General features: G+C 30.5%; 1 protein-coding gene across 4 annotated transcripts in view; it reads left to right on the forward strand.

Annotated features, from left to right (window-relative positions):
* Window positions 1–13844: 13844 nt before the first annotated feature.
* The window catches only part of LOC107493426 (WRKY transcription factor 44), a 5973-nt gene continuing 1985 nt past the window's right edge, over window positions 13845–17832 (forward strand). The window contains exons 1-4 of one of the 4 annotated variants that reach the window (XM_052262558.1): window positions 13845–14077; window positions 14195–14313; window positions 17126–17470; window positions 17554–17685. In XM_052262558.1, coding sequence (XP_052118518.1) covers window positions 17249–17470; window positions 17554–17685 — 354 coding nt within the window. In that variant the 5' untranslated portion in view covers window positions 13845–14077; window positions 14195–14313; window positions 17126–17248. Of the gene's footprint in view, window positions 14078–14194; window positions 14314–16773; window positions 16919–17125; window positions 17471–17553; window positions 17686–17832 lie in introns of those variants that run through there. The other 3 variants (XM_016114527.3, XM_052262557.1, XM_016114529.3) reach the window with 3 other exon arrangements.

A 17832-nucleotide genomic window follows, 5' to 3' on the forward strand; every position in this document is an offset into this window, starting at 1 on the left:
CTATGTTGTTGAATGTTGTATCCCCAAAGAATTTCTGGGATAAGCTCAGCCTAAAGCCCTTTAGTATCATCTAGCTTTTTTCTTAAAATATGCAGGACGATTTTATTGGTTGCTTCGACTAAACCGTTTGTTTGTGGGTATTCCACTGAAGAAAAGTATTGTGTTATCTTTAGGTCCTACAAAAAGAAATCTGCATATGATATACTTCCAAACAAATGAAATCATCTGCTAATTTTAGCAAGTGGTTGGGCCTCAATCCATTTGGAAAAATAATCAATAGCAACTACTAAAAATTTTACTTAACCTGGTGCCACTGGAAAAGGACCGAGGATATCAATACCCCATTGATGGAAAGGCCAAATTACTTCGGAGTTATGCAAGACCTCAGCTAGCTAGTATATGTATGATCAGAGAGTATTTTTGACAAATTGGACAAGCTTTCAATTCGGCACTACAATCTTGTTGTAAGGTCGGCCAGAAGAATCCAGCGTGAAATATTTTGGAAGATAGGTTTCGAGCTCCTACGTGTGTGCCACAAATGCCTTCATGTGCTTCTGCTAGAGCTCGGTCGGCATCCGGCTTGGAAAGACATTTTAACAATGGATGAGTAAAACCTCATCTATATAAAAGATCATTCAACAATGTAAAAAAGGATGCTTGTCATCGGAATTGTCCGACATTATTAATTCTTGATGGGATATTTCCAGTTTTGAGATATTGGATATAAGGCCATCTCCAATCTTTTTTCTAAGTGACACTTAAAACCTCGGTTAGATTGATACCTGGTGTGAGCAAGGTAGATTGATACAGAGAGGAGGTGTGTGATTGTGTGCTTGCGAATTTAGATAAAATATCAACTCGGTGATTGTGTTTCCTAGGAATATGGTGGATTTCAAACTTAAAAAAAATAGAAATAAGGGAATTCACAATTGCCAAATATTTTTCCCAAATAGGGTCTGTGACTTGGAAAAGATCGTTTACCTGTTATACGACTAGTAAAGAGTCACAATATATCTTTAGTTTCGAGATATGTAGATCAATTGCTAACCTTAGGACTGCGATTAGAGCTTCGCACTCTGTCTGATTGTTACTTGCCTTGAAAGAGAGATGTAAAGAATGTTCAAGAACAAATCCATTACAATCTTTAAGGAGAACTCTGGCTCCACATCCTTGTGGATTTGAGGTGCCATCCACATAAAGAGTCCAGTCAATGGAATGTTTATCCGAATTGGGTGCAGTGAACTTGGCGACGAAGTCTACTAAATATTGTGATTTGATTGGCCCTCTTCTTTGATATTTGATGTCAAATTCGGAAAGCTCAAATGACCACTTTATTAGTTGGCCAGCTAGCTCTGGGTTATTGAGAACTTGTCATAATGGTTGTTCAGTTTGGACATTGATGACATGAATCTCAAAATATGTTCGAAGGCGTCTAGTTGAGAATACCAAGGCGAGCGTGAGCTTCTGTATCTTTGGCTATCGAAGCTTGGCATGCTGCATTGACTTGCTCACAAAATAAATAGGTCTTTTCACTTTTTCCCTTTTTTTAACAAGAACAAAGCTTATAGCCCAATCAGTAACAGATAAATAAAGATAAAGTTCTTCCCCATAATTAGCTTTTTTGTAAAATTGGAGGTTTTGAAGGTGTAGCTTTTATATTTGAAAAGCATTTTCACATTCATCATTCCAATTGAAGTTGTTTCTCTTTTTCAGTATTTGAAAAAAGCGAAAAGATTTAGAAGCTAAACAGGGTAAAAATCTTGATAAGGCAGCGAGTCTCCCTATTAAATATTGTACTTCCTTTATAGTTTGTAGACTTTCATCTCCAATATAGCTCAGCACTTGTCAGAATTGACTTCTATACCTTAGCTTGTAAGTAAAAAGCCTAGAAATTTGCCTCCTTGAACACCAAAGGCGCATTTCTCTGGGTTCAATCACATGTTATATTGTCTTATTTGATTAAAGATTTTAGTAAGATCGTTGATATGTTCGTTACTGAGTTTTGTTTTTGCCACCATATCGTTAGTGTAGACTTCCATGTTCCATCCAATTTGATTAGCAAACACTTTATCCATAAGGCGTTGGTAAGTAACCACTATATTCTTCAGGCCGAAAGGCATAACTTTATAACAATAATTACCATATTCAATTATAAAGGCAATTTTATCTTGATCAGAAGAATGCATCAGGATCTTATTATACCCAGAATAAGCATCCATAAAACTTAGTGTTCATAACCTGAAGCATTATCAACTAAAGAATCAATAGATAATAAAGAATATGCATCTTTTTGGGTATGCTTTGTTTAGATCAGTAAAAAGCAACACACATGCTCCATTTAATATTATGTTTTTTTTACCATGATAATGTTTGCCAACCAAGTTGTAAACCTGATTTCTTGTATGAAGCCAGAATTTATGAGCTTTTTAGTTTCTTCCAATGATGCCTGTCGACGTTTTGTTGTAAGAAATTCTGAAGTGTATCCTTCTCTTCTGGGCTTAGAGTTGTACTTACATAAGTGAACTTGTTTGAATCATTAAATATAATTTTTTTGTAATTCCTCCATTGGTGTTGATCATTCAAAGAGCTCGGCTCTTGGATCAAGGTCGGCTAATGCTAGGAGGTCAGCTGAGTCATGGACAACATTTATTTGTGCACCTGTAGCTCGGTTTGAAATTGGTGATTTCAAACTGATGTTGTAGCAATGTCGGGTTTCACGATAGTCACTGTGAATGGTTGCAATGAGGTCGTCCTGCACAGAAAACTTGACACAGAGATGAATTGTAGATACTATAGGTCGGCCAAGTATTAAATTATAAGGACCGAAACATTAACGAGATATTGAATATCGGAAGTTTTGCTTAAAGGATGTTCACCTAGTGTGTTTGTAACCACACAGATCCCAATACTGGCATATGTTCACCTGTGAACCCCACTAGATCTTCAGTGGATGGTTGGAGTATTTTATTGCTCAGCTTCATGATGAGCGGATATTTTATACACTTTTTGGCATCATTTTCATATAGTTTTTAGTAGTTTTTGTTTAGTTTTTATTGAGTTTTTATAGGTTTTAGTGTTAAATTTACATTTTTTGATTCTACTATGAGTTTTTGTATTTTTGTGCAATTTCAAGTATTTTCTGGCTGAAATTGAGGAGCTGGAGCAGAAGTCTAATTCAGAGACTGAGAAAGCACTGCAGATGCTGTCCAAATCTGACCTGCCTGCATTTGAAAGAGCTTTTCAGGAGCTACAGAAGTTCAAATAGAGCGCTCTCAATGGCTATGGAAATCTGACTTTCAGAGCTTTCCAGCAATATATAATAGTCCATACTTTGCTGCGGATTAGAAGGCCCAAAACTGGCGTCCAACACCAGTTTCCTGTCCCTTCCAGGCGCTGAGCAGAGCCCAGCATCCAAAGTCCCAGAGAGGAACCCCAGCTGGCATTCAACACCCAAGGAGCCTTATAGCGCGTGGATCTCATCAAAGCTCAGCCCAAACACTCACCAAATGAGCCCCAGAAGTGAATTTTAGCACTGAATAAACTGTTTTACCCTTACTAATCATCTGTTTAGTATTTAAGGGCTTATGTTTATCTAATTCAGGAGTTCTCGGAACCTTTTACACCTCTCGCAGAGGAAGGTCAGCCATATTTTTCATTTACTTTGTGTTTTTACTTTTAGTATGAGTTTCTAAACCTCCTAGGTTGAGGGGAGGAGCCCTGTTAAATCCTATGAATTAATAAAAGTACTATTGTTTCTTCTTCGATCCGTGTTTGATCTATCTCTAAGATGTATATCCCAATCTTCATCGTGGTTAACAGAACAATCTGACAAATTGGCTCTACTCATCACATTAACATGAACATGCCTGGCAAACACCCGCGTCTACTTGGGTTCATGTGAGTACCTGGAAGGAAAGCATGAGCCAACAGCTATGTTTATACATCTTTCAGACAGTTAATCCATGATTTCGTTAGGGACTTCTTGAGACACCAGTTCAGCCGATCTACAGGGAGATTAAGGTCTCCGTGGTATAGGCTAGAATCCAAAAAAGTAGCGTTCTCTGATCTGGAAGATTAGACCTTGTCTGTGGTGTTTTGAGTAGGATCACCAAGAGAATGGACTGCTATGCACTTCACCCTTCGTCAAATTGAATATCACGACTACTGGCCACGGCCGTGTTCAACCTGTAGCAGAGGAGATCAATGACCACGAGCAATGGCTTTGATCACTTACAGCCTACCATTGAAGAAGATCATTTACAAGCAAAGAAGACAGTAGTACTAGAGTTACTTCAGAAAGACAAAGCAACTCCAACTCTCAACTCTATTCCTATCATATATCCAAGCATTTATGACATATAAGTATTCAAAGTTTATCCAACATAAAACCTTCTGATTTTGCCTGACTAAGACCTACAAGACAACCATAGCTTGCTTTAAGCCACAATCCTCGTGGGATCGACCCTGACTCACTCAGGTATTACTTGGATGACCCAGTGCACTTGCTGGTACTACTGCTGTTGTATGAAATAGTGTGGGTTTTGTGTACACGACCACCAGTTCATTTTCTAGAATGTAGAGTAAAATAGGACGTCTGTACTACTTCCCGGATCAAGCAATACTTTATGTACAAATAGGTCTCTCAATTGAATAGAAATGACAATTGCGTCATCTAGGTTGGTGACATTTGTATTGAAGTCGGACGGTTGGGACGTCATTTTTGGGAAATGAGGAGGGGGTTGGGATTCGCTAAAAGCACCCTCGACCAAGAACATAGCTCGATATGTACATTTTCGGGGAGAGTTTGAGGCCCCACAACCAAACCTCCAGATATATAGTTAATGACACCACGTGGTTGATCAGGGTGAGTATGAGTAGTTTTCTCCTTGTCCCAGGAATATTGTCCAACAGAGAAATGGTCGGTAGAGTGTCTTATGCGTTTTTGAATATTCCCACCAATGCACTTGTTCAAGTGTCCCTGCCGAGCTAGTCGCTCTAACAGATCTTTGGCTATGACACACTCATCAGTAGTGTGCCCTTGTTTCTGATGAAAAGTACAGTATTTGAATTTATCTATATTCTTCATGTCCTGGTAATTTTCAGCTTTTTGAGGAGGCTTGATTTATCTTTGCATTTAGGATTTCTTTGATCATCTCTTCCTTTTTGATGTTGAATTATGTATAGGAGTCATAACGGGGGGTTAACTTAAAGGTATTTTTGTTATCCCGAAATTTATCCTCGCCCTTATTGTTGTGGCTTTTTTCCGACTTTCGAGCCTGATGGAGTTCTTCAAACTCCATTTGACCTTTAGCTTTCTTGCAAAACTCGGCGGGTGTTTTCGGTTTTGCTACTGTGATTGCTTCTTGAAATTTTTCTGACCGAAGTCCGCTTTTAATGGCATGTAAATGTACTTCGGGATGGAGATCTGGGATGGTTATTGCCACCTTCATAAAATAAGTAATATAGTCTCTCAGACTTTCGTTTTGTCCTTACTTGATTGTGTTGAAGTAGTCGAAATTAATAGAAGGTGCAGTGAACTGATCTTCAAATAGTTTTGCCAATTTCTGAAAACGGAAAATAAAATCTGTAGGCAAAGAACAAACCGAATCAAGTGCAGGACCATCTAAAAGAGTGAAAAAACAACGACATAAAACAAGGTCAGAAGCACCATTTACTATCATTATAGTTAGGAATTTCTTGATGTGCTTCTTCGACTCGCCCAATCCGTCATAAGGAGTTAAAGTCGTCGGCAAAGTGAACCTTTTGGGCATTTAAAATTCTGACATCAGCCGTGAGGACCAACGACATTGTCCAATTCATCGTCGTCATTGGCTTGTGAATCTTCTTCTCGCCGTTGAGTTTCAAAGACGTGTGTTGGATCAGAATTGTCTACCTCCTATAATCATCAGAATTGCCATTCTTTGGTTTTCTTCCGCCATGCACTGATTAGTCTGTTGTAACTTGGTTACCATCCGAAGAAGAACGGATGGTGTTGGAGGAGGTTGATCAGCTATAGACGAACAAGAAAATTTTGGACCTAAAGGAAAAGGTTTTTATTTCTCAGCCCTACGATAGACGCCAATTGTTCTTGTTTGGGTTGGCTTGGGTATAGCTTGTTTCTTGGCGACTTCCTTCGAGCCTTTCTTTGAGACGAGTTATACCTCGATACCTTGTGAACAAGGAGGTGGGCACCTGCAAAAAGGTATTCTGACACTCAAATTAGTATGTGAATAAACTTTATTTCAAATAATTCTTAGATTAAAAAATAAATGCTTTACCTTTCTTCTTATTACTTTCTTTAATTTTATAATGATGAGTAAGTAGTTAGAGATTTTTTTTTGCTATTATCGAATTATAGGGATAACATATAAAGGTATATCATAACGTTTTGATTTATTGTTATAATTTTAATAGCCAATCTATAACATCATATAAAATCATTTTATACTATCAATATATTAAAATTAAATTCTAATAAAATACCACGTTAACTTTCTGTGAAACTCAGGAATAAAGTATAATTTATCGTTATATATGACCCATTATAAATGTTAGTACTGAAATATAATTGGAGAAGGGCTTCTATATATAATCATATCATATGCAACATTTCATCTGTGGCTGCTCCTAAGTGTTCTTCTTTATTTATTTTTATTTTTAAAGTAGTTTTAGGTTAATTTTATTAATTTTTAGAGTAATTATCTAAATTAATCTCTAAAAATTTTAAAATTAAATATTTTAATTTTAGAAACTTTAAAATACATAAAATAATTTTTAACGTCTATTTCTATTAAACAATATAACCTCTTTTCATTAATTATTAACAGTAACCACTAACATGACACATTAACTTACATTTATAGTTATTAAGTGTCCACATGTTTGAGCTGAATAAATAAGTCTTAGAATAAAATACAAAACAATTTTTAAAAAATTTTAAAAATTTTAAAATAACCCCTAAAAAATTTTAAAAGTTCAAAAACAATCTTTTTGAATATTTTTAATCTTTTTCAAAATAAACTAAAAAAAATTCAATTCCAAAGTTAAAATAAATTTTTTTTGGTATAATTGTTAGTTGTCCTAGCACAAACAACTTCAATTGTATACCTATTTTGTACAGCATTACAATTAGTGAATTTTAAAACTTTCTAAAAAATATTAACAAAATACTTAAATTTGTCAAAATATTTTTTCTTCAAGTATTGTAAAGTATAAGAGCTTTACATTAAGATTTTTTAAATGATCCACATTGACCTTATGATTAACCTAAACCTACAAATTTGACTTCAGAAATGACTTGATTCGCATGGTATGTATGTTTCATAATGTTGCCTCCACAAGTATTTATACAAATATTTTCAATTATTTATGTGAAAAATTTTATGTTAAATGAAAATTCTCTAATTTCTTCGAACACTAGCTCATGCTCTTCTTTAACATTAAAGAATAATTATAGAATATGATACCTACAAATTAAATTAAATTAAATTAACATTTTGTATGGTCAAAAATAAATATAGATTCATTTTTTTAAATTATTTAATTTTTTAAAAAAATGGTATCTTTTCAAAAATAATATTTAAATTATTTTCGTAACAAATTTTTGTATATATAAATAATTAAATTTGAGATAAATAGATAAAAAATTTTATAAATTAAAATTTATTAATTTAAAAATAATTATATGTAAATAATTTAAAAAAATTATTTTAAAATTTTTTAAGGACTTTTTTGAGATTTTTAAATTCTTCCAACATTGTTTTATTTTTTATTCTCCTAGAGACTAATTTGTTCCGTTTATACACGTAAACACTTAGCGACCATGTGTGTGAATTAATATTTCACATCAGTAATTACCATTAGTTACTAATAAAGGAGAATGATATTGTATCGTTTAAGAAAAATAAATGTTGTGAATATATTTGTGTGCATTTTAGATTTTAAAGGATTAAAATTTAAAAACTTCAAATCATCATCCTCTAATAATTTAAAAGGCATTGATCAATCAAAAGTATTTACAAAGAGTTTGATTTAATTTGAAGTACGTAGCATTCTAACATATCTAGTGACGAAAAAAGTTATTTCCATGCCTGATAAGTAATGTTATGAATATCCAATTAATTAAGTTTGAGCAGCATGTCTAATAATGAATTTCCCACTCAATTCCTAACAAACTTATATGTAATTGAATTCTCGGAGAATAAAAAGACAAAGATAGATAAATTATTGATAAAGTATGGATACTGATATGTAGTTTGCTTGTTTGGTCACCGGGGAGACACAATGACACAGCTACCAGTCATTGAATTATTTGTTTGGTGTGATGAGTGAGTTTGTGTATGAAAATATACGAATAATGAAGCTGATGAAGGATTCCACCACCCCACGCCTCCACTTCCCAACCCTACCCTAACTAACATTCCAAATGGTCAACGCCTCAACTAACTTTATATACTTACAAGTTACAACCATATTACTTTACTCTACAATAGAAACCCTAATTTTTCGTTCTAGATAATAATGACATCATCATCGATCATCCTCGTTGATCATTATTAATTATTTTTTGAGTTTGTCTTACAAGAGCCTCAGGGTTTTTTGAGTTGTACATATGCTCATGTTTACAACCACATTATTATTATTATTATTATTATTATTATTATTATTATTATTATTATTATTATTATTATGAGTAAAGTATCGTTTTTGTCCCTAACGTTTGGGGTAAGTCCTATTTGTGTCCCTAACATTTAAATCGTTCTATTTGTATCCTTAACGTTTATAAAAGTGATTCAATATTATCCTACTATCAATTATACTAACAAATCAGATTATATTTTTCAATTATTCTCACTTAGATGTATTCATTCTCAATTAGGTCTCACTTAGGTGTGTTCGATTTTAATATTATACCCACTATTTGTGTTTAGATTCAATTATGTCCCTAGAAAAGTGAATTATGTAAATGTTGTAGGAATTAATTTCAACTTTTAATGAGCTATTTTTCAGAGTGAATCATCAATTCTATCCCAGACATTTGTATTCTAACTTCAAGAAGAGATTTTTAAAACTCAAACTAAAGTGTTCATGATATGTAATTGATGGCAGGATAACATTGAATCACTTTTACAAACATTAGGGATACAAATAAGACGATTTAAACGTTAGGGACACGAATAGAATTTACCCCAAACGTTTGGGGACAAAAATGATACTTTACTCTATTATTATTATTATTATTATTATTATTATTATTATTGTTATTATTATTATTATTATTGTGTGTTTTACATGTTCCATAATATCAAATAAAATAAAATAAATATGTGAATAAAAATATTCGAAAATTATGCTAAAAAGTTATATTATTAAAAATAAAGATTAATATTATAATAAATAGATTAAATAAATTAAAAATATATAAATAAGACACTTATTATTTTTTAAAAAAGAAAGCAAAATAATTTGCTAGTATATATTGTGGGTGGCATCTATGGTGTCTATGTTATGGTGGACAAGATATTTTAAAAGTATTACTAAATTTAAAATAACATATTTTTATTATTTAATAATATTTTTTAATTTATAAAATAAAAATATTACCAATTGTGATTTTAATTTTAGTTAATACTTATCTAGTTGTTGTAACTATAAGCACTATAAATGCCACCTTATAAATGTTTTTATTTATCTTTCACTAATAAATTAGATATGAACTCCGCTACGGAGAGAATGAAAAATCTTGACAATATATATAATGAGTTTTAGATTTGGTCCAATACAAGAGAAAAAAAAAACCCAAAAAATTATTTCAAAAAATTAACCATCTTAACTCTAATTTATCAAAGAAATTTCCCAAACACCCTCTTCATTCCTCCCAACCGTCTATTATCCTACTCTCATCAATCATCCCATTTCTCCAGTGTTAGAAGTTTTCTCATTGATCATCAAACGATCATCCACGTAGTTATTAAAATAATCATCTGACTACCTAGTGAAATGATCATCCAACATTTGTTAATTAATTATATACTTAAATCGAATCGAATAAAATAATCATTCAATTAAGAATTAAAATAATCATCTGCATACACAGTAAATTGACCATCCAGCATATTTGACATTTTTTAGAATTAAAGTGTCAAAATTATTGTTCGAGTGGTAGAAATTTGAGAAGAAGTGAAGTGAAGTTAAGGTATGAAACAACTAAGGAAAGGAAATAGAAAAGGAAAAAAATAGTGAATAGTTTTTTTTCACTTGGATTAAAAATTTGAAGATGAGTTAGCTAATTGATCATGGATGATGAAGTTTTAAACCTATTCTTGGTATAATTTTTAATACTTGACACTCTGCAGACATACAACCAATGACGATTTGGCTTTTACGCTAGTTTTTTTGTTTGGAAATCATGGATGCAGCTGCAGATGGATCTGCGAGAGGGGGTCGCACGACCGCACGTTGAATCACAGTAAATTCCCAGACTGATGAAAATGCTGTCACGGTGAATCTTTCGACTGCAGGAGGGGGCTGCACGGCTGCATATTAGGAGGTTGCGTGAATGACGTACAGTGTGCGACTCGTACGTTTGCGAGGTGCAGTGTGACGTCGATCGGTCCTCTGGGCGGCGGCGGTTGATGTTGTTGGCGGAGCTTTAATTTCACCAGTGAAAAGGGAAGAAACTGGAGGAGAAGAAGGTACCTGAAAAAGTCACGTCACATGCGAAAAGGAGAGTTTGTAGTATATGTAATTGTCGCCGTTGCAAATCCTTATTTTTTAATTTAAAATTAGAATTTATTAAAAATTCATTAATTTAATTATCATTTGAATTATTTTTTTATTGTACATATTGTACACTAATATCATTGTCTCTCTATACTTTCTCATTAGGTATATGTAATGTTAAGTAGCTCATCTTTTCAGCCAATATTAATTAATTTTTTAAAAATAATTTTATTCATCTTAAATTCTGGATCATAACTTATAAACATAAATATTAAAGTTGGCTAATGTTGACAAACCAAAATTTAATTTCCTCTAATTTCTCATTAGATCTTTTTTAAAAGGTTTATAAAATTACCAAGTTAATAATAAGTAAAAATTTTAAGAAATATATGTTGAATTTTTATTAATAAAACATTAAAAAATTAGATTTAATGATTTTGTTAGTTGTTATATTTTTACTAGATTTGTAATTAAATTTCTGTATTTTTTTTCCTTTCAATTGAGTCCTTAAAAAATGTTAAAATTAATGAAATATTCCTCCTAAAAAGTATGGTAAAAATTCTAAAATTTATTTTTTAATTGAGTATTTTTAATTTATAAAAAAATATTATCTTAATTCTAATATTTTTGATACTGATAAATACTTAATTATAAAATTAAAAATAGTATACAATAACAAGTTAACATCAACAAAGCCTTGTTCCACTTGGTGGGATCGTTTATGTGGAACAAATGACGTCATTGACTTCTATCATGCATTATGTTTATAGAGAGACCGTTTACATGTCAATCTCGTTTGACTACTTCATGGATGATTTTCCTAAATATTCTTTTATCTTTCACCTCTTGTCTATTTTCTATCTTATCTATCTTCCTGACCGAGTATTCTGTCAGTCATCTCACATATCTAAATTACTTGAAATGCGATTTTTATCGTTTTTTTATAATAGTATAAAAATAGTATAAAAATTTAATTAAAAAATATAAAATTTAATTATAAATTTAATAAAATTATAAAAATTAATAAAATAATTAAAGTAAAAAAATGATAGTAGAAGAATTCATGTGAGTCCATATGTAGAGGAGTCAAAGTAAGACAGGAGTTGGTATGGAAATTGATTGGAAGAGAGAAGAGGGGGGTTGTCCCACTAGAAAGGCGATAGTCATCGTGACCACATTATTAAGAAAACAAACGAAGCATAGCGAATGGTCAAACAAGAAGCAACTACGCTCACCACTCAGACAGTTAGTTGGCCGTACAACACTTCTTGGGATTGCTTCTCACTCCTTACTCCTCGCTCTCCCTCCATATTCCCATCCGCCACTTCCAATCTCATTGCCTCTTCTTACCTTTCCTGTTTCTCAATACCCGTTTCCCTCCCTTGAAAATGAGACAACCATGAGCTAGTTTAAATATGACTTATTAATAGTTTAATCAGTTAAATTTGTAAGCTGACGAGTCAAATTTAAACTTAGAATTGAATTTATAAATTAAATAAATTGAGTTTGAGTTTAGATAAGCTCAATTTATTAATTTTCATATTTATTTTTTACATATAATTTTGATGTAGGACATAAATAAAAAATTTATAATTTATTGAAGATAAACAATATATAAAATTAATTTTTTTAAATATTTTTAAAACATATAAGTTATAATTTATTGATATAAAATTATAGATCATGTTCTTATTATTTGAGCAAACTCGCTCGTTAGTTCGAGCCAACGCATAAGCTTTCGGTAAGCCGAACTTGGGCTTAAAAAATAGGCTCGGTTGTTAATAAGTCGAGCTATTAGCCAAACTCAATTTTTAGGAGCCAAACTTGAGCTTGGTTTAACTCGACTTAACTCGACTCACTTCCAGCCTTACTTCTCAATCTAAAATACCACTCTTATCTTCTTCTAGTATTTTAATAGGATAAAAATAAATAAATAAATTATCATTTTGATTCTAAAAAATCTAAAAATTATATATAAAAAATTAAAAAATTTATTTTTAAATGATTTTTTCTAAAATTATTGTGTTCTTTATTCAAGAAAAAGCCAAAAATCTAAATTTGGATTATGAAAATATCTCGTTTTACTAAATAAACTTACAAAAAATTGTGTTAAGAGTTCTTTTTCATTTATATTTTTCTATAATTGGTGTATTTTTCAAACTAAGGTGAGGATAAAAAAAATCATTTTTTAAAGTGTTATTTTACCAAAAATTAAAATTTTTAGGTCAAAATAATAGTTTACTCAATTAAAAAAAGTGAAAATTGAATCAATATTTAATTTAATTTTTTTATGGGATTTAATTTAAATTTTTAATATATATGTAAGTTTATAATTTGTTTTACTATTTTAATTAAAAGAAGACTAAAATTTTACTTTCTAACTCTTTTACTCACTTCGGAGAAACTTAATCCTTCATGACAAACTTATGCACTAATAAACATTCTCTCACCTTCATCTAATTTTTTTAGTACTTGTATAATTTAGAAGGTATATATACAAAATGAGTCAAAATATCTTCTAGACGTTTTGTTTTCAATTTTGTGCCATTCACATGAAACAAATGTAAAAAAAATCACTTAAACAAAATGACCAAATCTAAAAAGATGAAAGTACATAAATTTTTTTTAAGTAAACTTGAGAAAAAAATTGCATTGAAATTTGAATGCTAAAACTTTTATAGAGCATGATTCTTCATAATTTTTCTTTTTTTAAGATCCATTTTGTAAAATCTAAAGTTTTTTTGGAGTATCAAAATGATAGTTTTCTGTTAAAGTGTATTTTACTGTTATTATAAAATATTTTTCTTTTTAAATTAGAAGCAAGATTCAAATCCAAAATTTTTAGATAAAGATCGAAAAATTATGACATTTGAGGTATAGCTCATAAAAATTATTTATGACACTGTTATAAATAAATTTGATTATTCATGTATTCGAAGTTTGGTTATTCTATTGTATGATATGTTTTGATTATTCTAATAATTTTTTATTTATTTAAAAAATATATAAATTAATATGTAAAAATATATACAAATCTATGTAGTGATTTATTTATATAGCGTACGTATATGTTACATTTTTGTGTGTGTATATATATACTTCACAAACATCTAGTTTGATTTTATTAAATGTTTAAAAGAGCAACACTGTCGTTTATTAGGTTCAGAACTTTATCTTTTAGGAACAAAACCCAGTGACATTCCCTCCTATCTCCCTCCCTCTTTCATTTAGCTTCTTTCTTTTTTCCCCCTTCATTCCATATCTATATGTATAAAGCACCACGCATATATATATATGTACATAAAAAATAAGGTCACTGTTTAATGTTATCGTTGATGAAACGCTCGAATCCGAAGTAAATTTCAATCTTTCCCTTCATGATGCGTTTTAGTTAGGAACTTATTATTAGGTTTATTATTTATTATATTTGCATTTCCCTTTTTATCTGACATTTAATTTCGTTGAAATGCAGGAAAGGGGTTAAACTCAGGGTTTGTATTGGGAAAAAGATTGAAGACACAGAATTATATGGTTCTCTTTAGCTTAGAGTATATATATGTTGCTTCAATTGGTGGTGGTCTTGGATATCTGGTTAGTTCTTAATTCTCTTTATTCTTCTTAATTTATTATCTTAATTACCATAATATGTGTTACTTATAACTTTCCTCAGAAGGCATAACCATATATAATACCATGAAAACTAGTAAATTAAGAACTCAGATATTGGAGCTGCTTTTTCGTACTATATCGATCGTTTGCGTGCTTTTCTTTGTTAGGTTATTGTCTGGGTTTTTATGCTCATCACCTCAAATATATGGTTCATTACATTTGTATTGACAAATGATTTTTTATATATCCACTTTTGTGCATACACATTCCTCGTTTATATATATTTTTTGATTGCTATGATGTGTAAAAGTTGTGTCTAATTTACTAAAAAATTTAAAAATTAATATTAAATATTTAAAATTTATCATAAAAAATAAGTTAAATAAAAATTAAAGACCAAATAATAAACATCATAAAATTCATATATATATATATTATTTTTTTTCTTTTGTATTAGAAGAAGATATATTATTTTTAGCTACTTTTGAATAGTATAATAAAAAAAATCTTAATTAGAGAGAGTGAGTCTCTCTCTCTCACACACACAGAGTGAAAGAATATGTACTAACTAAATATATTAAAAAAGGGTAGGCAAACTAAATATTTAATTAGAGGATAATTATGATACCATATAAAAATACGAAGAACCAATACTCTTTATAACGCGTGTGGGTAAAGAAAAATCACGTATTTTATGAACTAAAATTAATTTTTTTACTTAGTTAAGTCTTAAAACTTATGTTACACTAAAACTAAAAGATTATGAATTTAATTTTTTGAGTTAACAATTATATATATAATATGAGGAAGGACATTTTAAGGAAAAAAAGTATACACAAACTCTCCCTCTTATCCTCATTATATATAGTAGAAATAAAGTAGATATTATTATAATCATAGTGAGGGAAGCAATGTTATATTAATGTTAGCAATTTCTTCGCAACTATTTCTGTTATAATAATTTGGGACAACATTTCTTCTAATTTATAATAAGGGATCAAACATTTTTAAAATTAAGAGATTAGTAAAGTAAAAAGTGAGTGTTTAATTATCTTTAAATTAAGAATAAATGAGTTTTTGATTGAATTAAACTCTTTTAAAATAAAAAAGTTAGTAAAGTAAAAAAAATGAGTATTTAATCATCTTTGAATTAAAATAACGAAACTCACATAAAAAAAAATAAAAAATTCAAAGATAAAATTTTTCTAAAATAAAAAAATTATTGAAGTAAAAAAAATAAAAGTACAATCACTTTTGAATTAAAGTAGTAGAATTTATGTATGACAAAAAATTATAAATATAATTATAATTAACTTTTTATTTCATTATTTTATTAATTTTTCACTTTAAATAATTTTTTAAAATTCAATATTAATTAAACTTTTATTTTACTAATCTCTTTACTTTAGCCTAATCTTTTTCCTTTGTGATTATGAGGAATGGATTTCAATGCTAGAGATTATATATACTGATTAAGTTTGTGAGTATTAGACAGTCACTTTTTTTTGGTGTAGGAGTATGTGGGCCAATTTCATCAGTTTTTATTTAGAGTTTAGGTTACAATAATTAATCGAAAATTAATTAAAAGTGGGCGACCAGCAAAATAGATGGATTGTTTTGTCGGTGCTGGTGCCTCTATTTGATTTCTGAATATCTGATATGTATAAATTATCAGAATTTTCTTTTCATTCTTCAAACTTTTCAATGAAAATGCCTGTACGGACATTTAATTTCTTATTGCTGCGAAAATGAATGGTGTTGTTGCGTGGTTAAGCCTAGTTAGGGTAGAATGAATGATTGATAGCTCTCTTGGGATTGCTTCATTAGCCGTCTCTCAAGTCTCAGAATCTGTGAATTGAACAACTGATATGACATTTTATTCCTTAATTCTACTATTGAGTAGGATAGAGTATTATCGAGAAAATAGAATACCATAAATAATGTGTAGATATATATAACAAAAGATTTTTCTATTGAAGTATTTTATTAGAGAAATGATTGGATACTCTTAAAATAATAATGATTGGATGCATGTTAACTCTTGATAATAATTTTTTGTACAAAATACATATCAGAATATAAAAATACACATAAAAAGTGATGTAAAATAAGATATGTATTTATACACAATAAATGAATATTTGGTTTACTAGTAAAATTTTTGTTCCACAATATATTCCTCACAAAACCATCCATAATCATTGCCATGTTTCTCCATACAAAAACCTAATTGATGATCTTCTTGTAGCTAAATGCAGTTGAAGTTTCAAATAATTTTAGTCTGTGATATTTGATATATCATGGTTTTGGTACTGTAACTGTACTACTGTCCTTGAAACTACAACCAAAAGAAACAAAAAGCAACCTCTCCTCTCCTCTCACGGGCAAAAAAATATAATTTAATATATGTGAATATATTAAATTTGTTAAAAGATATTTAAATAAAAAAAGAGAAGAAAAAAAATATGTATTTATAGACACTGTATCAACTTTAGATCATATCAAATGATCAAATGATAAGCTGGATTAAAGTCACCACAGTGTCTTGCAGTTAATTAGGACATATGACACAGTAGAGATAAATAAGGTATCTCATGTTAGAATCTGAAAAGATATATATCGTTTTGAATTTGGTTTCTTTAAAATCTTTGCTTTTGTTATGGCCTCTGCCTCTTCTCTTTTGTTTACATTGGCTATCTTTACCAGACACAGTAGCATGAGTGAGACTCATAATCATGATAGTGAAATTTCTTTCTGTATTAGGAACTAATATTAAAACTTGGTATAATGTTAGGTGTACCAGGTTGGTGATCCTTATCTTCGGATGAGTTGAAGCCATCATCAAGAGGAATTCTTGCTATTTCTGAGGAAGAGTGGAAGTTGCAGACCATCTATTTGTAAAAAGTACTGACTGAAAATGGATATTGATGAAGCTGAGAGAGTAGTCGTGGCAAAACCAGTTGCTTCAAGGCCTAATTGTTCTACTTTCAGATCTTTCTCTGAGCTTCTTGCAGGTGCCATTAATGCCTCATCACCTCAAATTGAATCTTCCCAGGCAACAGTTTCTGCCATTAGACCAAAGACAGTGAGGTTCAAGCCGGCACTGAACCGCACCCCCACTGCGTCTGTTGCTTCTCAGGTGAACTCTCAGTCTAGCAGTCACAGACTCTTTCCTGCATAGCTTCTTGGTTTTACAATTTCTATGGTGTTTTGTAATTTCAGGATGACATTTTTGAAGCTGCACTTTGTGATTCTTCCCACAAGAGTCCTAATTCTGACACCAAGCAGTCCCTCATATACAAACCAATGGCAAAACTTGTGTCAAGGACAACAGTTTCTCTTTTGGCAAATATGGTTAGTATATATACGTACATATATGATAAATCGAAATACTTCCTCTGCTTCCTTTTATCTGTAATTTTAAGTAAATATCTGTGATTGAAGGATGTACCAAATTTTCATAGTGACAAATAAAATGGAATGAAAGAAGTACAATTCTTT

The sequence above is a fragment of the Arachis duranensis genome, chromosome 6 (genome assembly GCF_000817695.3).
Source record: "Arachis duranensis cultivar V14167 chromosome 6, aradu.V14167.gnm2.J7QH, whole genome shotgun sequence".
NCBI lineage: Eukaryota > Viridiplantae > Streptophyta > Magnoliopsida > Fabales > Fabaceae > Arachis > Arachis duranensis.